Genomic DNA, 25,808 nt, shown 5'->3' on the forward strand with positions numbered 1-25,808 from the left:
AAGCAGCAAAAATATATTATAAATTCCGACACTCCAATTTCAGTTACAAAAAACTATTCCAGCCATTTAAAATTCAATTCAGTTCATTGAGAAACCTTTAAAGTTTTATAAACATCTTGTATTTTTTAAACTAATTTTTAATAAAAATTTTATTGGGAATTTAATTATAAAAACGGCAAACAATTTTAATATCTTAATTAAAATTTGATATAAAATAAATAATTAATTGTAGTGAGGCATATGTACAATTTCTTCTTTTATTCATAGCACTTAACACTTTTTCTACACTTGTGAATTAGAATATGAATAAATCTCTTGCAAAGCTTTTGAAATGGGTATTGATTTGATGTATTTTTAAAATTATGAACCTCTATCCAAAATGATTTTGTCCGATGTACGTTATTCCAAGTGTACAGCTTTATTATTATAATGTAGACACAAAAAATATTTTTTGTCTTCAATCCCGAAATTAATTGATGCAATTGATTTTTAATTGAAATCACAGAAATGATAGTATCAATTAAAAAATTAATATTTGTGATTGATTTTTGTTTCAATTAAAAAATTTGTTGAATCAATTTAATTTTTGATTGAATATTTTTAAGATTTTAATTGGAAAAATTTCCGTGAAATTTATTCAATTGATTTCGATCAGTAATCAGGAATTTTCTCGAAGACATTTTCTTCATTTAAAATAGAGTATTCAATGATAAAAATCATTTATTTTTCTAGTCATCAATAATGGACCATAATTTCACATATTTTTTTATTTCTTTATTGTTGTAGGCTGGGGAGCCAAGGTCTTCTTTTTTCTTTTTTTTTAATTTAAAAAAATTTTAATTTATATATATATATTTTTATGTTAATTCTAATATTTTTATTATATATTTATTTATTAGCTTAATTGTTATTAAATTCTTTTAGATTTTTTTTAATATTTTTTCTTAATAAACCTGTTATTGTAGTTAGTTTATTACCGCATAAATCTGTAATATATTGTTAATTAGGCCAGGTTTGGCTTTGTGTATATTACTTTGGAGAATAATAAATAAAAAAAAAGTAAATGAATGAAGTTGTCGACTAATTTCAAAATATGTTTTTCAGAAGACAAAAGAAAAAATATGTTTTGTCTTCAATCACGAAATTAATTGATCCAATTAATTTTTAATTGAAATGTCTTCAATCACAGAAATGATGGTATCAATTAAAAAATTAATTGATCCAATTAAAAACATTAATTATTAATTTTTGTTTCAATTAAAAAAAAATTCTTCAATAAATTTTTAATTCAATTAAATTTTTAATTGAATATTTTGTGTATATTTCAAATTTATTCAATTCATTTCGATTCATTACTGACTAATTTCAAAATATGTTTTTCAGAAGACAAAATAAATTTGTCGACAGTAAATATGGGAATATTCTCGAGTATTTTAATATTTGAAGGGTGTCTACGAGTATTGCATATTTCTATTATAAGTGCTTTTGTGAATTTGATATAAACGTTTTTGTCGATCAAACTAAACACTGAAATTAAAAAAAAAAAAACGCCAAAAAGCATCAAGTTGGTTTTTTTTTGAAAAGTCTCTAAAGTGGCTTTTAGCACCAAGTTGGCATCACTGGTGATCCTACTCTATTTTTAAGTGTTGTTGTTTTTCCGCCTAAATGTTAGTTATACGTAAGTTTTTCCTGAGCGTTTTTTTACCTTTCTTGTATTTTCTGTTCTCCTGATACTTCTTGATACACATTTGTTAGAAAAACCTAATTGAAATTTGCTGAAATTGGAAAAAATCACCAAAAGCATCAAATGAAAACGCCAAAAGGCACCAAGTTGGTGTTTTTTGAAAAGGCACTAGAAGTACCAAATTGGCACCACTGGTGATACTACTCTATTTTAACGTGTTGTTGTTTTTCTGCTTAAGTGTTAGTTATACGTAAAAATGGGTTTTTGTACCTTTCTCGTATTTTCCGTTCTCCTGATACTTGTTGATATAAATTTGATAGAAAAACTGAATTGAAATTTGAGAAAATATGTGTAGTAAAAAATATAACTTACATGTCATCATAATTATAAATAGCTATAGTTCCTATGGTAGAACCGTTTCCGAATTCTAGAATATAATAAAAAATGATCTGAAACCTTATAAATTCTTTAAAAAAAACGAAAACGAGTCAATTTTTTCCATAATTTATATCACAATGGACTGAATAGTCCACGTGAGCCTGAATCTTAATCGGGCTGCCACTTTAACCTTTAACCTTCCATAATTTATCTTTTTTATCATTAATTGATCCAATTAATTTTTTAATTTAAATCACTAAAAGGATAGTATCAATCAAAGTTTTAATTGGACATACAACATACTTGATTACTTGAAACTTAATTGATTTCATTATAAAATTTCAATTGATGTTTTAATTGAGTCAATTAAAAATGTAATCGATTTTGGACTGCAAAACTTAATTAATTTTTTAATTAAGAATTTAAAAAAATCAATCAATTTTTATTTCAATTAATGTCTTAATTGATACAATTCAAAATGTAATCGATTTTGATTGCAAAACTCTATTAATTTTTTTATTAAAAACTAAAAAAATTCAATAATTTTTTTCAATCACTTAGTTTTCTTAGTTTGATTAAAAAGTGAATTTTATCAAGCAATTTTTAAAATTAAAATTTAAACTAGATATTATTACAATATTTATTCGAGCTTATTGGACAGGAAGGTTAAGGGAATTTAAGTTACTGAAAAGAAAATGCCAGACAACATTTTCAATCATTGACCTTATCTTTCTAGTTTGATTAATAAGTTAATTGTTTCAATTAATTTTTAATTTGAAAAAGTTTACAGCTTCAATCAACTTTTAAATTAAAAATATTTTGAACACAGTTTTTTTCTGTGTACTATTAAAATTTTAGAAACTTCGGCTTCAGTTAATTTTTGTCGAGCGGATTCATCGGTCAGGCCAAAAAATAATAATAAATTATTTATATTTATTACGGAGAAATAAAAGACATTTGATATATGTTTTACAATTTATTTTTATTTAAACTTATATAAAAAATCTTAAGATCTAAAACAGTTTTTTTTTCAAAATAAAATTTTTCTGAAATTTAATTTTTATTTATAATAAATTTCACATTTTTGATGTGTGAAATTTATATACGTATTTATATGTAAATATATTTTTCTTTTTTTCTAGAAAATCAAAAAAGGACTTTTGCCATTACAAAAAAAAAAAACAAAAAAACTAGAAATAAAACAAACGAAAAACTTTAGTTATAGAAAAAAGAAAAAACAAAGGATTTTCACAAAATTCAAATCATATGCATAAATTCATATTATGTTCTTTAATGAAAATCCTTTGTTGCCTTTTGTTTTACAGAAGTATTTGTGACTTATGGCTAAGGGAAACTTGTAATTATTATTTCTTTAAGTTTTTTTATTATTGTTGTTGCTTGAAATTAGTTATAATTTGTTTTTATTTTTTTTTAATCATACAGCTATTCAATGGGAATGTTCTTGTAGTTTTCTATTAATTTTTTTAGAATATTTCTTTATTGTGTTTACTGTTGCCAAAAATTATTATTAGTAATAATAACAACAATGTATATGTATTTGTTTTATTATTATTTTTTTTTTTAAATTTATATTTATTGATATATAATAGTTTGATTATTAACCCTTCTGTTTATAAACTTATCGTATACAAAATATATATGTGTGTGTGTATTTGTTTTTTTATATAATCTTAGTAATTTTATATATGGGTTTATTTAGTTTTTTTTTTACGATTTTCATATAAATTTAATATATAAATGCAACATTTGTTTTAGTTAAACAAAAATAAAAATTAAATAAATAGAAAAATATGGCAAAATTAATTTTTGTTTTACATTATTTAATGTTATTTTTAATTCGACACATTTCTTTTTAATTTAGCCATAGATTTTCATAAATAAAATCTATGCAAATTCATGTGCCTGTGTTGTGTATGTTGGTTAGATATAGAATTCTACTTTAAAAGTTTGAAAGCTTTAAACATTTGTTAGGAATTATATAAAATGTTGCTAATTATTTTATTTATATATATATTTTATTTCACTTTAAATTTTACTGTTTTTTGTTTTTAATTCATCATACATTTCATGTATACGGTGGGGGCAAGTTTTATGCAATTTTTTCAAGTTTTTTTTTGTTTGTTTTGTTTCATTAAGATTTTTGCGATTGCATTTGTATTATTATAAATTTCTTCATTTGTTTTGAGTTTTTTTTTCATCTTATTATTATTATTTGATAAATTTGAAAAGAAATATTCGTTTTCAATATAAATTTCTTCAAAGCGATGAAAGGTCATTTTATCTTAACTATGTTTATTATATCCCTAAAAATTGATGTTTTTCATAAGTTCCATGCGATCGAAAAGCCCATCAAAATTATAAGCATAACACCATGAGGTATTTCTCAAAAAAAGTTAAACATCACAAAAAAAAATTATTCTGCAAAGATAATATTATTGAATAATTTATATGAAAATATATGGCTCTATCTATAGATTTACAAAAAATAAATCAAACGTTTAGCATATATATCCAACATCCTAAAAGTATGCTTTGTTTTTTGAAAAAATGCAACAATTTAAAAGTGAGAGGTATTTCTATACAAAAAGCTTGGAAATATAAAACTTTAAATCACACAATAAACTTAAACAAACAAGGTTTTATTTTTAAGGTATTTAAATTTTTTTGTAAAAAAGTAATTTTTAAAAATTTGCTGATTAAAAATATGCATACATTTTTTCTATTTTTTAAATTTTTTATGGATCAAAAACTAAGAAAATATTTATTGTGTGGAAATTAACGTTTCTATAAAAATTAAATTTTGATTTTGAATAAATTCTAGCTGTTCCATTTTATAAATATATTTTTGAAGGTCTTATATTTATGATGTGCTAGGTTAGCTAACGAACTTTTATATTTGTTTTTATGATTCAATCACGAAATCCAATTATTTTTTTAATTAAAATTTCACGAAAATGATAGTAACAATCACAGATTTAATTAGAATTAAAAAAAGTATACTTAATTAAACAGTTAATTGATTTTTTGGGGCCCTTTCAATTAATTTTTTTAGTTGGTTCAATTAAAAATTTTATTGATTTTTGTTACAAAAAAGAAACAATTATTTATTGTCTTTTTTGTTTACTTATTTATAATTATTTTTCCATTATAAATAAATAAATTGATCCAATTAAGTTTTTAACAAAAATTTCTTCAAACACAAAAATATAAGTATCAATCCCAGATTTAAATAGAATTAAAGAAATATTTTTGATTAAGAAATTAATTGACTTTTTTGGGCGCTTTCAATTAATTTTTTTTAATTAAGATATTAATTATGACAATTAACATTTTAATTAAATAAAAAATATATTTCCAATTAAAAAAATAATTATAAAAAGTTGTTAGAAAAAATAAGTTATTTATTGTCTTTTTTGTTTACATATTTATAATTATTTTTCCATTATAAATTAATTGATCCAATTAATTTTTTAATACAAATTTCTTCAAACACGAAAATATTGATACTTCAATCCCAGATTTAAATAGAATTAAAGAAATATTCTTGATTAAAAAATTAATTGATTTTTTTTGGGCGCTTTCAATAATTTTTTTAGTTGGCTCAAAAAAATTTTTTTCATTTTGGTTGAAAAAAAAACAACAATTATTTATTATCTTGGAAGAAAAATTCTTGTGGAAGAAAAATACCACAGAAAAATAATTACATAATATAATTTTATAAATATTTTCCTGTGGTATTTTCATATAATTATATGGAAAAATAATTATAAATAAATAATAATAATAAAAAAGATAATAAATAATTGATTTTTTTTAACCAAAATCAATAAAATTTTTATTTGAGCCAACTAAAAAAATTAATTGAAAGCGCCCAAAAAAAAATCAATTAATTTTTTAATCAAGAATATTTCTTTAATTCTATTTAAATCTGGGATTGAAGTATCAATATTTTCGTGTTTGAAGAAATTTTTATTAAAATATTAATTGGATCAATTAATTTATAATGGAAAAAAATTATAAATAAGTAAACAAAAAAAGACAATAAATAATTGATTTTTTTAACACCTTTTTATAATTATTTTTTTAATTGGAAATATATTTTTTATTTAATTAAAATATTAATTGTCATAATTAATATCTTAATTAAAAAGGCAATTTTCTTACTAGTCTTTTTTATTTTTTGATCCTGATTGACAAGTTAATTGTATCAATTAATTTTTTAAATTGGTTACGTTTTTATCTTCAATCAACTTTTTAATTGGATATAATTTTGTGATATTTTTTTTTCGTGTACACAGAAAAAATATCACCAAATGCTTTCCAATGAAAATGTTAATTGAATTTTAAAAAATTATCAATTAATAATTTAATGGATTGAACAAATTTTTTAATTGAAATAAAAATCGATCACAAAATTTATTAATATTATTAATTTTGTAATCACTTTAATTTAATTGACTTTGGTGATTAATAGTATCAATTAAAATTTAATTGGATCAATTAATTTCCTAATTTAAGATAAAAAATATTTTTTTACTTTATTTTTTGTCATAATTGGCTATCACACAAAAAAATGTTTTTTGTCTTCAATCACGAATTTAATTGATCCAATTAATCACTTAAAAAATTAATTGAAAGTCAATAAAAAAAAACTAATTGATCCAATTAAAAAATTAATTGATACCATTAATGTTTGTGATTGATTTTTGTTTCAATTAAAAAATTTGTTGAATCAATAACATTTTTAATTGAATATTTTTTAAGACTCAAAAAAAAAATCGTCAAATTTTTTTCTGTGAACAAAAAAATCAAATATATTTCCGAAAATGTTAACCAATTAAGTTCCTAACTACCATATGGATATATAGATAGACTGGTTTAGATATACATCCGTTATATGTTTTAAAAATCGCTTGGCTAACCTTGCTCTAACGAAGCTTCATAAAAATGGGGGTTAATAATATGGTTGTAAAAAAATACAAATGGAAAATTGTTTGTTCAAATTATAGAAAGCCTATTGGATTTATAAATATAAGCTTTTTATAAAAGTACTTTCCCTATATATAGAGACCATATGCTATTATGATGTTTAATATACAACGCCTTAATATAGGCTTCATTTTTTTAATGTTTAATTTTGCGACATTCAGAAATATTTCCATTTATTCTTTTATAACTAAATAATCTTGATGGGCTTTTCAAAGGCGATAAATAAAATAAAAAAAGAGTATTACCAAGAGTTAAATTTGCCTTGCAAAAAAACAAAAATAATTTAAAATGTTTTATATAAGAAAAAAAAACTATACATTTTTTTTCTGTATATTAAGATATGATAAATATGTATGTATATAAAAATAATTTCAATCACAGTTGTTTTGGGCGGAATTATTAAGATAATATGTAATTAATATTTAAGTTAATGAGTATACAAAAAAAAGAGAGACTAAATGCGTGCGTGTATTAAAAAAAAATAATAATTTTTTTACCGAATTAGAAAAAAAACATATCTCTTGGGATAATTACTTGTGTATAACACAAGTTTTCTTCCAATATTAGAGAAACGATATTAATAAATAAAAAAAACAAATATTTTTTTCTTTGAGAAGGAAAGGGGAAGTTTTAAATTATTTGAAATAATCCGTATTTTATACTTGAGTATTATTGCTGTTTCTTGGAATTCATATGTATGTATATGTTCATGTTTTTTTCATGTAACTTTAAGTGCAATATGTTGATGTGGTTTTGTAGTTTGTTGTTTCTTCTTCCTAAAGGTGACTAGATTTTGTTAGTTCATTTTGTTTATTTGTATATGTATGTGAGTGTGTGCGTGTGTTTGTTTGCTTTTAATTAAATTATTCGGCTTTTATTTGAGGTTAGCGTTTGTTTGTAGTTTATTTTCTTTCTACTTTCTAATTTAATTCTATATATATATATATAATTTATATATAAATATAAATTATTTTTCTGTCACTTTTTTTTATATATATATTACACGGATTTTCTGGGTGATATAAAAATATATCAAAAAACAAGTTATTGTAGAGCTAGTTTAAGGGCTGAGAAAAGTCAGTTAATAAAGTATATAAAAATCTATTTTTTTTTGTAATAATTGTATGATTTTTTGGGGGAAATATATGAAAAAAATGATAAAAATTACGATTCATAGAATTTTTTCTCAAAAACAAATGGTTTTGCATCATATAATGATGATTTGTAGGTAATAAGCTTTATGGCTTTTTTTTTCTAAGGGACCAATTCGATTTTTTGTTTAAAAAAATATTCGAATATTATTTTTCGTTTTTTTTTTGTTTTGTTTATTTCAGGCCTTGGTGTTAAATACTTTGTTTCTTATTTTAGAAAAATTCATAGGTTTCTTTTCTCCCTGTAAGCGTTTCGAAATTATTTTCTTTGCAATATTTTCTTTTAATTAAAAAAAATATTGTTTAATTTAGAATTCAAATATTATCAGTCGTATAGCTTAAAATTATGCTATAAATTAAGCTTTTCGAAATACAAGCCTAAAAGTATACACCAAAAATGTATACTTTAGATTTATGTGTTAGGATTATAATCCTAAAAGTATACTTCGATTTTTTTATATGCAATGAAAGTAATCCTGTATTTCGGGTAATAATTCCATAAAACATTCTTCGAATATTAAGTTGGAAAATAATGAATTTGTTGGATAATTTATCTTACACATAAAAAATTTTTTTGATTCAATTACGAAATTAATTGATCCAAATAATTTTTTAATTGAAATGACGATAGAATCAATCACAGTTTTAATTGGTTATACAAAAAGTATTTGATTAAAAAATTAATCGATTTGATTTGAAAATTTCAGTTGATTTTTTTTTGATTAAATTAAAAATTAATTGATGTTAATTGCAAAACTCAATTAATTTCTTGAATTAAAAATGTGACTATTTCAATTTATTTCTTATCTGACTTTGTGTTTTTAGTTTGATTAAAAAAATTGATTGTTTGAAATAATTTTTTTTAATTAAAAAAATTCCATAACATTTTACACACAAAAAAAAATATTTTTTCGCATCAATCACGAAATTATTTGACCCAATTAATTTTTTCATTGAAATGTCTTCAATCACCGAAATGTTAGTATCAATTAAAAAATTAATTGAATTGATACTATTAATTTTTGTGATTGATTTTTGTTTCAATTAAAAAATTTGTTGAATCAATTAAAATTTTAATTGAATATTTTTTAAAACCCAATTAAGACTTTAATTGGAAAATTTTTCGTGATTCTTTTTCTGTGTAAGTGACTTAGTCACGAAATTAATTGAACCAAATAATTTTTTTTAAATTGAAATATCTTCAATCACACAAATGATAGTATCAATAAAAAAATTAATTGAAAGTCAATTAAAAAATTAATTGATCCAATTAAAAAATTTATTGACACTATTAATTTTTGTGATTGATTTTTTTTTCAATTAAAAAATTTTTTGAATCAATTAAAATTTTAATTGAATATTTTCTTAAAACCCAATTAAGACTTTAATTGGAAAAATGTTTTTTTCTGTGTATAGATTTTGAAAACTTTTGGTATTTGAAATACTCTAAAATTATATTTTAAAAATGTATATTTTTTCATCCTAAGTGTATGCTCTTCGCTTGGTAACCATAAGCAATCAATCATTCTTGATTCCTCATAGGAAATAGGAAAAAATTCTGCTTTCCTAATATTTAAAATTCTTTGGAAAGAATTTTATATCAAAAATCTTTAGTATTTCAAAACATCCTAAAAGCATGCTTTAAAAATTGGTATTTTTTTTCTCATCCTAAGCATATGCCCCCACTTTTTCCATAAGCATTATCCTCATCATCATCATCATCATTACTAAATTGAAATATTGCCTATCAAAACAAACTCAAATAAAATTTTTCGAAAGGTAAATCATTTTGAATTGAATTTTACAAACTTTTACTAACTGACTTCTCGTTCCAGAAAAATAAGAGGTAGGTTTAAAAATTTCAATTTTTGTTTTTCTCTCAACAAAATAATAATCCACCACAAAAAAACGATTGACAAGAATTATTTCTATAGTTCACAACATATCATTCTTAATTTTTTTTTTTCAAAATAAATTATTTTTCCTTTGTAAAAAATGAAATGGTAGGGCAAAACTTACTTATACTCCTTGGGTAAATACTCTTTTTCTTGGTCCAAAAAAAAACCTTTCAGTTGGCTTATGGTTTTCTTTTTGATTTACTGGAACATTTCGTTAGGATATATAAAACCGTGAAGAATGACCTTCATTTGTACTTGTCAGAAATCTACTATTAACAAAAACGAATACCTTTCATTTGGTGTTTGTTTTTTTAAGAGTCTTTCACTCGAAACTCTTTTTTTTTATGATGAAACCTTGAAAATTGCTTAGATATTTTGATAGCCACCGACCGGCATACAAAGGATTCGCGGGAGGGGGGATCCGTTGTGGTCCCATTCTGGAAGTTCATTCATCTTAGGTATGAGAATTATAGCTTTTATGATGTTTCAATACAGCTGGATCCATAACATAATTATTTGCCTCGGCCAATTGCATGGGCAATGGTGGTAATTTATCATTGGGATGCCGATGTGATATTGAAGTTTTTCGTGTCTTGGCCAAGGTATTCGATGAATTCAATACCGTCGATTTACCAGCCATAGGTGAATTGTTGGAATTGTTGGCCGTGTTATTATTTGTGGAAGTGGTGCTAACATTTCCATTGTTTGAAGATCCACCAATTCCATTGCCATTGATCTCCTGTTGGCTATTGCCGATAGGCGGTGTTGATCCATTGGATGAGCTACTACTAGCTGATTGATTTGCTGACATCGTGGACGATGACGATGGCGATGATGTTGCACAAGCGGATGAGGCTTTACCATTTTTGTTGGGTGTGGTTAAAACTTTAGTCTGTTTGATGAGAGAACGGTCATTGCATAGAGCCGATATTAAAGGTAAATCCAAATGTTTACTTTTTTCCCTCAGCAATGCCAAATCAAATTCGCTGGGTGGTGTCCGATTACCATTGGCTGCAGAGGAACGATTTGCCTGCTGTTTGGCAGCCTGTACTGAGGCTTGCAGCTGGGCTATAATATTGGTGTCTTGGCTACGACCCAATAGGAAATCATGTTTGGGTCTTTCACCAGCCCATTGAGCTCCACTTGAGGTCTTGGTCATATGGCTAATACCTCGCGGAACACTCAGGGTGACAGGTTTGCGTGGTGGCAATTGACTATTGCGAAAAAATGATGCTGTTGATACCGTAGTGGTGGACACAGAGGTGGTAGCATTGAAATCATGGGACACACTCGTGGAAGCGGCGCCACTATTCAAACTAGGCATTGGTTTTGAGGGTACTGTAAAAAAAGAGGTATAAAAAATTAATAAAAAAAATTTAATCGTATTCAAAAAAAAAAGGAACTTACTTGGCGGCGGTTTTTCCGTTGGTGCCGGCATTGGTGGTTTCTTTAAACGCCTATCCACATAAGGCGGTGGTGGTGGTGGCGGCAAACGTTTCACTTTCGGCAAAGAATCAAGCGTATTCAGAATATTATCGTCTGAACGTGATCTTGCGAAGAGTGGTGTGGCTGTGGAAGCCGCAGAATTTGCCGCCGCCGCTGCTGCTGCTGCCGCCGCAGCCGCCATGGCCGCTGCAGGATGTAATGGTGGCGGTGGTGGTGGCTCATAGGATGAACAAATACTGGCCATCGATGGACTATACATTGGCGAGTAGGCACTTGGCAATTGGACATAGGTATCGGATAGATTTTGGGTTGATGCATAACGTGAATGTGTCGTCAGAGCCAACGGTAAGTAGGGTGTACTACGATATATGGCATGTCCCTTACATGTCTCATAGGCTTGCGAGGCAGCGGCTGCATGATGATAGGCCGCTAAATAGGGATGGTGATGATGATGATGATGATGGGCATGCGGCGGTGGCGGTGGTGGTGTTTGGGCCATGGCCGCCAACATTGATCCCTGTTTGGCATCGAGATATTCTTGCTGACTTACAGCTGGATCCTGCAAAGGATAGATGACATAGTCGACATCGCTATATAGCTGTTGTTGATACAATTCCAATTGTTTGTGGGCCAATGGTGTGGTATAGAGGCTTGCCAACTGCGTGGGTGGTGGAGGTGGTGGTTGCCTCGGAAGGCTTGGTGGTGGCGGCGGTAGATATTGTCTGGGTTTTATCACCGGCAAGAGAACACATGTTCTTGGAGCCGGCTGTTTTAACTCAGCCGGGTAGGGTGGTGGCGGCGGAGCTTGTTGGTGATGCAGCGATGACATACTTTTGTGGCCGCCATGTATATTATAGGGATGATGCAATGGTATAGCCATAGAACTTGGCATCACGCCTGCTGCCTGTTGATGAGCCATCGAAGTGACTGACATGGACGACGAGTGTGTGGGTGTAGTGGGCGTGGAGACGCCGGCAGCATGCAGGTGCTGCATATTCAATGAGGCCTGTGATCCACTGACATAATTCGAATTAGGAACCGAGAGTTGTGACAAATGGCTGGGCAAGTGATGACTGCATAACGAGCCCGTTGACGATGCAGCCGATGAACAATTGGTTGGCGCCGCAAAGCTAGGCTTGGCATTCTCATTCACCAGCGATGTGTGTGCCTTAAGAATATTAATTTGGGGTCGTGTGGTTATAAAACGAGCAGTAATTTCTTCGGATTTGAGGGAAGTCATTGAACCTCCTGTGTTGACCAATCCATTTGAGCTGGTCTGATTTTGAGAAGACCCATTGGAGGATGCCACCGATACCAATGAAGTGGGGCGCGGTTTCGAGGGCAACGGATATGGTGGAGGATTTCTACGTTTTATAACTGTGGGTGCCGCCGCCGGGGGTGCTGGCGGTAGAGTAGTTGTAGGTGCGTTAGACGCAGGCGCAGGCGTAGGAGGTTTAGGCATTTGCATTATTTTAGGCAGAGACTTTGTTTCTGGTGTAGCTAATGGCACTTGGGGATTGGGGGGAGATGATTTCACTATCGCCGAGGTTGGCACCGATGGTTGGCCATTTGTTGGCAACGTTGATCTTTGACTGATAGGTGGTCCACATAGGCCAGTGGTCTTATGCCTTGCATTATAGGGAGGCGGAGAACGCATTTGTATGTCACTCAAATTCGGTATGTTGCTATCTACTCGTTTGGGCGGTGCCGGAGGATCTGTAGGCAGTAGATCACTAATTAAATCTTCCACATGATCCTCTGTGGGAGCAGTGTCCTGATGGCCCTGTATATAGGATTCTCCGGACATTGACAGAGGCAAGGTGACATAGTCACAATCCGAGTCAAGGGTATTGGAAACGGTTTTGCGATTCGGATAGGATCCTCGGCCCACAATCAAATCTGTGAGTTCCTCCGCCGTCAGCAGATTGTGTTTATTATCTGTGGGATCACTGCCATCTCCCCTAAAGGAATCACTCGTACTGACATTCGAATCGGAGCGTAGACGAAAATCGGAATTCTTTAAACGTTTACCACGATAATTTCCCCCATCCACTGAATCCTGCAGTTTATGATCCTCAGATCTGATGGGGTTATTCGTCGGCTGAAATATACCGTAGTGTGAACTCTTCTCGGATTCGGCCATTTCCGATGATTGCCCAGTCATTTCACTGCTATGCATTGTGTACACCCCAGATGTTTCGGTGGGAGCAACAGCATGGGCTAGGGTGTAAACCCCAGAAACGCTTTCGTTTTCATCGCGATTCGATGGTATGAAATCATGATCGATACATGTGGACTCGGCCTCACTCAAAGTGGAATTTTGGGCTGTATGACTGAAACCCAATTCCAAACTTGACGACGTGGAGTTTTTCCTCTGATGGTGGCTGGAATCGCTAGCATTTAGGCCAGATCGTACGGCTAATGTTGCTAAGGAAGTGCTATTGTCGGCTGTGGATGAGGCCACCACCACAGTGCTACAGGTAGAGGAGCACTGAGACCCTATGTTGTGCTGAGACGATGGTGAGTCTGTGGAAGAATCGGTATTGTTACGTGGTCCTCCACTGCCTGCGGCCATGGGAACCGATGATCCACTACTGGTGGATGTTGAATTACCAGTCGATGATGTATTACTTAACTCCGTGGGCGATTCCCGTTGCTTCTGAGATTGCCTCACAGTCAAAGCAGCCAATTGCTCTTCCAAATCTTTCAACGACACCTGGCCCACCGACGACGTCTGTCTACTTACACTGGGTCTATCCAACAAATGGGCCAATGCTAAACTCTCTGTGGAAGGAGCAGCAATTGGTGCTGGTGGTGTATTGATCATTATTTCCAACTCATCTTCGGAGTGCACACGATCACTGACAATACCCGAGGTGGTATTGGAACTGGTGCTCGATATTACCGATATGCGTTGATCATTTTTATTCTTATAGGTGGGCAAATGCAAGGAGCGTGAATAGACATAGCAAGCATGCAGACAATTGCTTTCCTCTTCTTCGCGTTTGATTACCTCCTTAAGTCTGGCCGCTATTTTCATGCTGAACTGATGTGTTTCCTTGCACAGGGTCAAAAGCATTTTGTTCTTCTCGTCCGAGGTGGCATAGAGAGTGATTTTGCTCTCGCCCGATCTTATTTCGAATTTCTTACGTTCAAAGGAGAGCTTTGTGATATTGGGCCAAAGAAAGGTGATCTGTTGCTGTTGGCCATCGGGTCCAGTGCCCACGCCAAATATCTTAATACCTTTGGCATAGACAACGAACCAGGAATTACCGGGACCAAGTTCGTTCTTACTCATGCGCATGCGAAACGTATGGGCATTGATGCACTCATTCACTAGACAGGCCTGCTGTATGTAATGCAGTTCAGCATCAGCTTGGGAAAGACCACGATTCTCACGATGACAAGCCCTTAGGGCACTGGCGGCCCATACCGTTCTTAAATGTTCGGGCAAATAGTCTTCCAAACGAAAATAATCTATACATGAATTCGAACTGCTGGCATTTGTGGATACGGATGATGCATTGGTCGATGCATTACTGGGTCCACGACTTATGGAAGATGTGGAAGAAGATGGAGACAAGGGAGTTTTGCCCGCAACACTGGAAGATCCTGCCCAAACTCTTTTCAAACCATCCATACCGGTGATATTCTCTCGCGTCGAAGCCATGTACGTGGATAAACGCAGAACTCTTTCATTCACCATATTAGCACGTTTACTAATCTTTGGCAAAGTTGTAGTTGTTGTTTGGGTTGTGGTGCTGATGCTAGTGGAAGCCTTATTAAATTTACTGCTATCTCCTCCCGTTCTTGGCACTATATTTGTGGAGGAACTACTATCGGTTTTGCACTCGCCTTGAACCCCACTATCGCTGGACGATTTGGCATCGAGAGCACTGCCACTGCCACCGCCACTATTATTGCTTGGTGCATCACCCATATCCGCCTGTAATGCCAAGCCAGCCAGCAATACCATAGATTGTTCGGCATATTCACGGGGGATGTCACGTTGCAGGGCATTATATTTTAATTGGAGATAGTAATTGTGTCGCGTGGTTTCATCTTTCAACATAAACGGGCTTTCGATATAGAATTGCACCCGGAAATGTAGCTCTAGCAAAGGTCGACCATTGGCATCTAGACCCTGTTATTTGACCGAGAGGGAGAGAAAGAGAGAATTTTTAAGTAAAATATTTGAAAATCGTAGTGAGTTTAACTTACATGTGTGTGCGAGGAACGCCAACTTTTCGGCCCATATTTGGAAAGTTTGCTCTCGGGATCGGCAAACATATATTCGCCATCTGCAAATAAAAAAAAAGAAAAACAGAAAATTTATTAAGTTTTCGATGTTGCATGATTAATGGCTGGAAGTAATCCTGTGGGTTTGTTTTTGTTTTATGATTTTAAATAGAAATAAATATCGAAAATATTTTTTTGAGTCCATTATTTTTTCGAATTGACTTGAATCAGGAAAGTGTGGGCATAAAAAATTGAAATAACATTTTGATAAAACATTCTATAAAGATAACATGAAATTTTCTTTAGAAATACATTTATGACATAATTTTTCTTTATAAATAAAATTTTTACAAGATTTTCTTCAGAAATAAAATTTTGACAAAATTTTTCTTTAGAAATAAAATTTTGGCAAAATTTCCTATAGAAATGAAATTTTGACAAAATTTCCCATTGAAATAAAATTTTGCCAAAATTTCCCATAGAAATAAAATTTTGATAAAATTTTCTATAGAAATAAAATTTTGATAAAATCTTCTATAGAAATAAAATTTTGAGAAAATTTTCTATAGAAATAAAATTTTGAAAAAAAAATTCTATAGAAATACATATTTGACAAAATTTTCTATAAAAAAAAATAACATTTTGATATAAAATTTTGAGAAAATTTTCTATAGAAATAAAATTTTGATAAAACTTTCTATAGAAAAAAATAACATTTTGACAAACTTTTCTATAGGAATATAATTCTGATAAAATTTCTATATAAAACAAAATTGGCAAAATTTTCTATAGAAATGCAATTTTGACAAAATTTTCCATAGAAATAAAATTTTGACAAAATAATTTTTTTATTTGGTAGTTCTTTGGTAAAATCTTCTCCAAATTTTGGAAGATTATTTTTGGCTCGAGTGGCAACCGTGCTTGAACCCCCAAATAAATGCCGTGGAATAAAGAGGGGGAATGTTTATTTTTATTTTGAAGATTTTCTGTACTTCTTTAAGCATGTAGAAGAAAAAACAAAAAAAACTATAGAAATAAAAATTTGTTTAAATTTTCTTTAGAAATAAAAATTTGTTTAACTTTTTTATAGCAATAAAATTTTGACACAATTTCCTATAGAAATCAAATTTTGACAAAATTTCCTATAGAAATGAAATTTTGACAAAATTTCCCATAGAAATAAAATTTTGACAAAATTTCTCATAGAATAAAATTTTGATAAAGTTTTCTATAGAAATAAAATTTTGATAAAATTTTCTATAGAAATAAAATTTTGAGAAAATTTTCTATAGAAATAAATTTTTGAAAAAAAAATCTATAGAAATACATATTTGACAAATTTTTCTATAAAAAAATAAATAAAATTTTGACAAAATTTTCTATAGAAATAAAATTTTGAAAAAAAATTGTATAAAAAAAATAATATTTTGACAAACTTTTCTATAAGAATATAATTCTGATAAAATTTCTAAATTGGCAAAATTTTCTATAGAAATGCAATTTTGACAAAATTTTCCATAGAAATAAAATTTTGACAAAATAGTTTTTTTTGTTTTGTTGGTAAAATCTTCTCCAAATTTTGGTAGATTATTTTTGGCTCGAGTGGCAACCGTGCTTGAACCCCCAAATAAATGCCGTGGAATAAAGAGGGGGAATGTTTATTTTTATTTTGAAGATTTTCTGTACTTCTTTAAGCATGTAGAAGAAAAAACAAAAAAAACTATAGAAATAAAAATTTGTTTAACTTTTTTATAGAAATAAAATTTTGACAATATTTTCTATAGAAACAAAATTTTGACAAAATTTTCTGTAGAAACAAAATTTTGACAAAATTTTCTGTAGAAATAATATTTTGGCAAATTTTCTATAGAAATAAAATTTGGACAAAATTTTCTATAGAAATAAAATTTTGATAACATTTTATTTAAAAAAATATCTTTGGCAAAATTTTTTATAGAAATAGAAATTTTGTCAATTTTCTATAGAAATAACATTTAATACAATTTTCTATAGAAATAAAATTTTGATAAAATTTTCTATAGAAATAAAATTTTCACAAAATTTTCGATAGAAATAAAATTTTGACAAAATTTTCTACAGAACTAAAATTTTTACAAAATTTTCTTTAGAAAAAAATTTGGCAAAATTTTCTATAGAAATAAATTTTTTTTTGGTAGATTATTTTTGGCTCGACTAGCAACCGTGCTTGGACCACCAAATAAATACCATGGAATAAAGAGGAGGAATGTTTTTTTTATGTTGAAGATTCTCTGTACTTCTTTAAGCATGTAGAAGAAAAGTATTTCATATAAACCCTAACTTTCAAATTGATTTATTATACTGAACAGTTTTCGAATATTCCCCACAAAAACACCCAAATTTCTGGACATTCCCCACCAAATTCGCAAGCCCCAACTCAACAATTTCATACCTATTCTTGAAAAAATATCCCCGATTTGGGGGAAAATGCCCAACACTGGCAATATGGGTCAAGCTATCCTTTCTAACGCATAAAAAGAATTTTAATATACAGAAATACTGAAGAAGACAAAACATCGACAATTCGCATAGAAATGCCAAACTAGAACATTTAATTTCTTTAACAGCAGGGTATATGGATTTCCAATGCAAAAAAAAATCCTAAAACCAACTAAAACTCACACATTAGTCTCTCGAATTATGTAGGTAAAAATAGACCTTTTTCTCAACCCAAGCCTTAGAGAGAAAATTAATAAAATCAACAATCACAAAATTATCAAGGGCCTAAGGAATAGCGTTTGGGTCGTAGCATTTTGCCTAGAATCACAACGAGAACAATATAAAAATATACAAAAAATCCAGACACTGTGAAGACAAGTTCGAAGGCATCTCAATAATAAGATCACGATCAGAAAAAAATCTGACACCTGCTTCTTTTTGACTCTCAATAAAAATAATCACATATCATTTTCTATAATGATTCTGATAAAAATGCCAGACGAGGAGCATCTGTAAACAGTGGGGAAGAGGTTGCAAAAAAAAAAAAAAATCAAAAAATTCTGAGTAGATATTTCTACTTTTTGAAAATTTTGAAATTTTTCTTGTCTAAATTTTAAAAATGATTGCCGTTGAATTTTCCATTTTTCAAATTTTGTGGAAAATGTGGAAAAGTTGTCTTCTTTTATTCTGATTACAATCCCTACATGTATCTTGCATACCTTTCCCCATAACGTTGTAGATATTTCCTAAAAGCCGTGGTTCGATGCCTTTTTCTCATACAATTCTATGAATATGTGAATAAGAATATCTGGCCAGTTTGTTTTTTTTTATCCCGCCTGTTGTCTGTCTTTCATGGTATGTCAAAATGACACAAGGTGTTGCTGACCGAGAATGATTGTTTTCGTTGAATGTCCATGTTCCCCGTTTTAGGTTCATCATTGTGTTCGTCGCCGTTTGGATGGGATGGTTGGATGTGGTTTTCCTTGTTGCTGTGGCTGAAGCATTTGTTTTTTGTGGGCCGGAAATTTCATGCCATCATGTCCCGAAAAAAAATGTTTTAATTTAAAAGTCTGATTAGTTTTATGTCTGCTTGGGAGACTGAAATCTTTTTGGTGATAGCCATTATATGCCATGGTTTACATAGACTTCTGGAGCCAAAAAATGTGTTCTCCATTTAATTTTTGATGGGGCTTGCAATAGGGATTTTCGTTGAATTCCTAAGTAACCCATAGGTGTATGAAAAAAAAAACAAATCAACTAAAATGACCTTGGATGTTTTTCATTTTGTCTGATGTCAGTTTAGGATATCTGTGTATATCGCATACCTGGTATATGGTGGTGGTAATAAAAACGAAATTTACACACAATTAACTTAAAAATATATGAGATCCTTGTAGACATTAATTTTAAATTTTATTAATATCCGTTGATAAGACCACAATTTGTTCTTGCGGGCTCCTAAATTATTCCAAAAGTGCGACCAACTTTTCTGTTAAAAATATTACTATGGCTTTTTTAACTTTTGAAATTTTGTATTCATTAAACCAGCAAAAAAAGCGTTGCCAAAAAAGTAGTGAAAAAGTTCTTTTTGGATCCGGAAGTGGTGCAAAACTGGCGCAGAAGCGATGAATTTAACATGGGCTTGTCATAGGACGCATGTCCACCATTTCAACAGCTGTTGCTATGAATTTGCATCACTTCTTAAGGTGTGATCAAAATTCAGTGTTTTGGATGTGAATTAGAAAAAGTTGTGATATTTAAATTTTTTATGATAGTTAATGCATCCTAACGCTTGTCTGAAACGTTTGACTTCAGATATTTTCAAAATTTCGCTATTTTTCTAGAATGTTGTTTGCGTTTTTTCGATAAAATTTGAATATTTTGAATAATTTATACAATTTTATCAATTTTTTACCCTATTGATATTAACATTTTCTATGAAATAAAATTTTCTAAAAAAATAAAATTTTAATTAAATATTTTATAGAAAAAAAATTTGAGAAAAATTTCTATAGAAATAAAATTTTGAGAAAATTTTCTATATAAATAAAATTTTAACAAAACTTTCTTTAGGAATAAAATTTCGTAAATATATCCTAGAAATAAAATTTTGACAAAATTTTCTTTAAAAATAAAATGTTGACAAAATTGTTTCTTGGCAAGAATTGTTTTTTGACAAGATTTTAGTTTGGAATGAAATGTTGAAATGTTTCCTACAGAAATAAAATTTTAAGAAAAAAAATCTATTTCACTAAAGCCAATTTAACTTTATTTTAGTTCATGGAATTATTATGTTTGGAGAAAGTATCCTTTACTCTAATAATTTAGTTAAAATAACTAAAACAAGTGAAAGAACTTAGTTATGTCTAATAAATTTTCTTGAATTTGTCGAAAAATATTTACTTATTTTTATGACATCGGCGTGATGCCAACGTTGATAATACTGTTTAGTTAAAATTTTCTACAAATATTCAAAATTTTCTAAAATTAACCGAAAGTTTTCTTCCTGGTGGGTTCACTGTTTTTTCAGTGTTTGTAGAAGTAGTAATGTTCCCTTGATGGTGCCAGCTAAAAATACTTAAAATTTCGACACATTTATAATTTCAAGGGTATTTATATGTTACACCCAAATAAATTGACGCCATTAAGAGTTTAAAATTATAAATAAATTTCTAAAATAAAATAAAAATTCATTTCTTTCGAAGTAACAATTTTGTTCGCAATAATCAAAAGTATTTGATCAAAAACTGAAAAATATGAATTTTTTATATTGTATTTCTTTGGTAAAATTTTCTTCAAATTTTGACCTAGGCCACTAAAGCCAATTTAACTCTATTTTAGTTCATGTAATTGGTATATTTTGAGAAAATTTCCTTGACGTTATTTAAATTAACCAATAAAATGCAAAAATTTATACACAAATGAGGCATAAAGATTTACTAAAGTCGCTATTCCCACGAAATAATTTAGAATTTCTTAAATTTTTTTAATTTTTACCACAAATGTGACCATCTTGAACTTCATACGGAGCTAAAGACATTCTCGCAATTTTGAACTCCAAATTATTCCTTCAAACTGCAAAACTGCCTTTATCGAGTAAAAAAAAATTTTATGTCTAACAATTTTCTTGAATTTGTCGAAAAATATTTACTTATATTTTTGATAACGTTTAGTTAAAATTTTATTTTGTAAAATTAGTATTTCTTGGTGGGTTCACTGGTTTTTGGGTGTACTTTGAATTTTATTGGACCAACTTTTATAGTTGGCATCACTGTTTAACAAAATATCCCAAACTTCCTTTAAACACTCTCTTGCGTTCTCTGTCCTGTGATTAAGAGCACTTTGCCTATATAACTATGGTGGTTTGCATAAAAAAAAAACAACGATAAACGACCAAGAAGCCTCCTCAAATAAATAAACACAAAAATTAATGCCAGTTAGTACAATAAGAACAACAACATCAGTATTAATGTGCAACATCATCAATATTATTGTAATCAGAAAACCATAATCAGTAACACAGAAGCAACAATGTTTTTTTTCTCTCAGTTTTGTTGTCATTACCGACATCGGTTGTTGTTGTTGCTTCTACGTACTTGTATTCCCCATCATAACGATGATGACGATCATCATTATTATTGTGATCGTCACAACAATCGTAATTATTTATCTTGGAATTTTTTTAGTTTGTTTGAAGAGAATCATTGAGTTGAATTAGTGTGTGTGTGCTCTCTTATGTTTGGGGGCCAAATAGATTGGTTATGGGGTTGTGCGTGTGTGTGTACTGATGGTAATTGCATTCTCAAAAAAGAAAACAACAAAAACAATATTCCCAATAACAACAAGAATACAAATACCAACAACAACGAATCAATGGAGCCTATGATATAGTGAATTTTTCGTCTTTTTAGCATTACTGCAGAGCAAAGTGGTGGCATGTCAAGCCCAAAAGTTTCTTTCATTATGCTGAAAGGCGAAATTATTGCACGGTGATCAACAAAATGCAATAACAAATAATATTATTTAAAAATGAACCATTCTTCGGTTACTTATTTAAAAGAGATAACTGAACTCAATTGCTGTATAATTTCTTTTTCATGTAGATTTTGTTTCAATTTAAGGGTAATATCTTTGTTTGTTTCATTTAAAATTTTGATTAATTTAGAAAAAATAATCGGGAAAATATTAAGATTTTCAACTCGAAACCCGAAAATATTACAGACTTATATGCGGAATTTAATTATATGTCACAATTATATATTATGAAACATTTCAAATTCCATATTCATGTACCCAGAAAGAATTGAACCTCGTATATAAGATTTTCTATAAGAAAGCTTCTATTCGAAGTGGCTACATAAGTCTGACTGAATAGGACTGATCGTCAATTCGATCTTGGAGAAAAAAACATATTCATCCGAATAGGTTTTTCTATAGGCAAAGTTATAGTTATATAAGTTTAATTCGGCCTAGATGAATAAGGTTTTCCATAAGAAAACTTCAATTCAAGTTAGGTGAATAAGATTTTAAGATTTCATAGGAAAGCTTCAATCCAGTCTGTCTGTATAAGGTTCAATTCAGCTTCACTGCACAGAAAAAAAATATTTTTTTATATTTTTTTATATTTTGGTGATATTTCCAATTAAAAAGTTAATTGAAGTTGAAATTTTTTTCAATTAATAAATTAATTGATAGAATTAGCTTTTTAATCAAGATAGAAACATTAACTTAATTATTCCAATGATTGAAAATGTTGAAGTTTTTACTAAAAAAATTAATTGATACAATAAACTTTTCAATCAAACTCGGAAAACTAACAATCCATCAATCAATTTTAAGTCAAACTAAAAACTCTAACGGCCATTTTCATCTTGCTCCGTTAAGCTTTAACTGCCAGTTAACAGAAAGTAAATTGCAAATATCTTCTCTCCAGTTAACTTTAACTGAAAATTTTTCAACAGTTAAGTTGCTAACTGGCATATGAAAGATATGTCAATAGTACGGTTTGAAAATTCGTTAGTTAACGTAGCACTAACGGAGCTTCATGAAAATGCGGGTAAGTCAATTTGGAAAGTAATGGAAAATAGTTACATTTTTAATTATTTGAATTAAAATTAATTGAGTTGATGTTGATTGCAAACTAATTAAATTTTTAATTGAATCAATTAAACAAATAATTGAAATTTGCTAATGAAATTAATTAATTTGAATTAAAATTAATTAATTAATCGATGATGCTGATTGCAAATTAATTAAATTTTTAAATGAATTAATTGATTATTAAAATTAATTGAAATTTGCTAATGAAACCAATTAATAATTTAATCAATAATTTGTTTAATTGCACAGAAATAATATTATAATTTTTGAGCTAACAATAAATAGTTATTACAGAAAATGTTTAAGTTCAACAAAATTTTTGTTGATATAACAAAATGTTTGTTGATATAACAAAATTGGTTGCTAAAGTGACTAAAATCGTAATTGTATTTACAAATTACGTTGTTAGCTCAAATTTAAACATAATTTTAATTGTATTGGCAATCAAATTAATTGATATTTTTTTGTGTGTGATTGTGGTTGTGATTATTACTATCATTTTTGTCATTGAAGACATTTCAATTAAAAAAATAATTTGATTTTAAATTAATTTCGTAATGGAATTAGATTTTTTTTTTGTGTGAATAACGGGTTTTCCAAAGGAAAAGTTCTATTCGACCTAGATGAGTTGTGAGGTTGTCCATAGCAAAATTTGAATGTAACATAGACGAATGAGGTTTTCTATAGGATAAATTCATTCTCGAGCTTGAGAAAGTATTCATTTACTATACTCTAAAAACAAAACAAAAAAAAAAAACTTATTAAGCCCTGTACCACAGTAGTGGTGAAGGATATAAAAACCCGTCAACGAAAATCAAAATCCATATTCAGCTTAGCTGAATAGAGTTCTACACAGTATGGCTGAATAAGGTTTTCTATAAGAAAAATTCAATTCAATTCAGTATGGCTTAATAAGATTTTCTATAGGAAAACTTCTATTCGGCGTGGCTGAATAAGTTGAGAAAATATAAATTTATTAGTCTAACATAAAAAAAACTTATTATACTCTGTACCACAGTTGTGATGAAGGGTATACAAAAGATCAACGAAAATCAAAGAGGAAATAATAATAAATTAATTCAGCTTAGCTGAATAGAGTTCTACACAGTATGACTGAATAAGGTTTTCTCTAGGAAAAATTCAATTCAGTATGGCTTAATAAGATTTTTTATAGGAAAACTTCTATTCGGCGTGGCTGAATAAGTTCTTCCATAAGAAAACTAAAATTCAGCTAGACTGAATAAGGTTTTCTAAGGGAAAAGTTTAAACTTCAGCGTACCTGAATACACCCAGAAAAAAGTGCCTTCGAAACTAAAGGAAAAAATTTTCATCAATATAGTTTATCCATTTTATTTCCATTAAGGTAAATTTTTGTGAAAAATAATAAAATTTACTCGTTTCAGTAAAAAAATCCTAAACTGTAAGCATTTAGGAATAGTTCATTAACTAGAATAAGGCATGGAATTTTACTCATACTATTTTCTTCGCTGGGTATAAGAATTTACTACTGAAAAAGAAAATTTTATTCACCGATAACAAAGCATTCGTAAAAATAAACAAAAACCGAACTAAAACCAAGTTTCCTCAAAATTAGTAAAATTTCTTATAAAATGATAATTGCGACTTCCTTTATAATAGAAAGTTTTTCATACATACGAACAACACTTGGCATAGAAAAAAATTTTAGTTCATTCGTACTAAGAAGTATGCAATCCTTTCAAAACTTAAGGAAACACACTTGTTAGAATATAGGAAATTTTCCTAAATTTCTATTGTCTACCTGTAATCGATACCTGTCATCGTAATCGATGTGTTTGCGCGTGGGTGTAATCGATATATTTGCGCGTCGGTTGTTTTTTTAGTTGGAATCGCGTTGTTTCGGAGAGATTGTTAAAAAATAATATGGTAAAATAATAAATAATAAAAAATAAATAATAAAAAATAAATAACAAATAAAATATGTAAAATATTTGTTATTTTAAATTAGTGAGAAAAATTTTCGTTTTTTTAAATAAATCTATCAATGTTCGTGATAGTGTATAAAGAAAGAAAACACCAGCAGAATAACAACCCTTTCATTTGTCTTCATTTTGGAATCTTCAATTATCAGATAATATTCAGTGACTCTAACCTTTTGCAACAAAAATGTTTTATGATTTTTTATATTTGTAGGTATTGAAATTGTAAAAGGAGGACAAAATCGTTAGGCAGCAACTTATTAAAAGTGAAAAGTATAAGAAGAAGAAAAAGTGCGTTTTACAGTTGATAATATCACACGGAAATTGGAAATAGTGGAATAATAAACTAATATTTCAAAGAGATTCGATGCTGTTGATTCTTAATAAATATATTCAATATATTAATAAAACATGTCTTTTATTGAAGATGAAATTGCTTATAGAAATAAATAAAATTGTATTTAAA

At 28.7% G+C, this 25,808-nt stretch overlaps 1 protein-coding gene across 1 annotated transcript in view; it reads right to left on the minus strand.

Annotated features, from left to right (window-relative positions):
* Positions 1-9,357: 9,357 nt before the first annotated feature.
* ex (FERM domain containing expanded) overlaps positions 9,358-25,808 on the minus strand; it is a 104,521-nt gene continuing 88,070 nt past the window's right edge. Inside the window, exons 5-7 of the mRNA XM_075297157.1 lie at positions 15,789-15,868; positions 11,529-15,711; positions 9,358-11,459 (exon numbers count right to left, since the gene is read on the minus strand). Of these exons, the coding sequence (XP_075153272.1) occupies positions 10,576-11,459; positions 11,529-15,711; positions 15,789-15,868 (5,147 nt within the window). The 3' untranslated portion in view covers positions 9,358-10,575. The remainder of the gene's footprint in view (positions 11,460-11,528; positions 15,712-15,788; positions 15,869-25,808) is intronic.

Source organism: Haematobia irritans, chromosome 2 (genome assembly GCF_050003625.1).
Source record: "Haematobia irritans isolate KBUSLIRL chromosome 2, ASM5000362v1, whole genome shotgun sequence".
In the NCBI taxonomy this organism is placed as follows: domain Eukaryota; kingdom Metazoa; phylum Arthropoda; class Insecta; order Diptera; family Muscidae; genus Haematobia; species Haematobia irritans.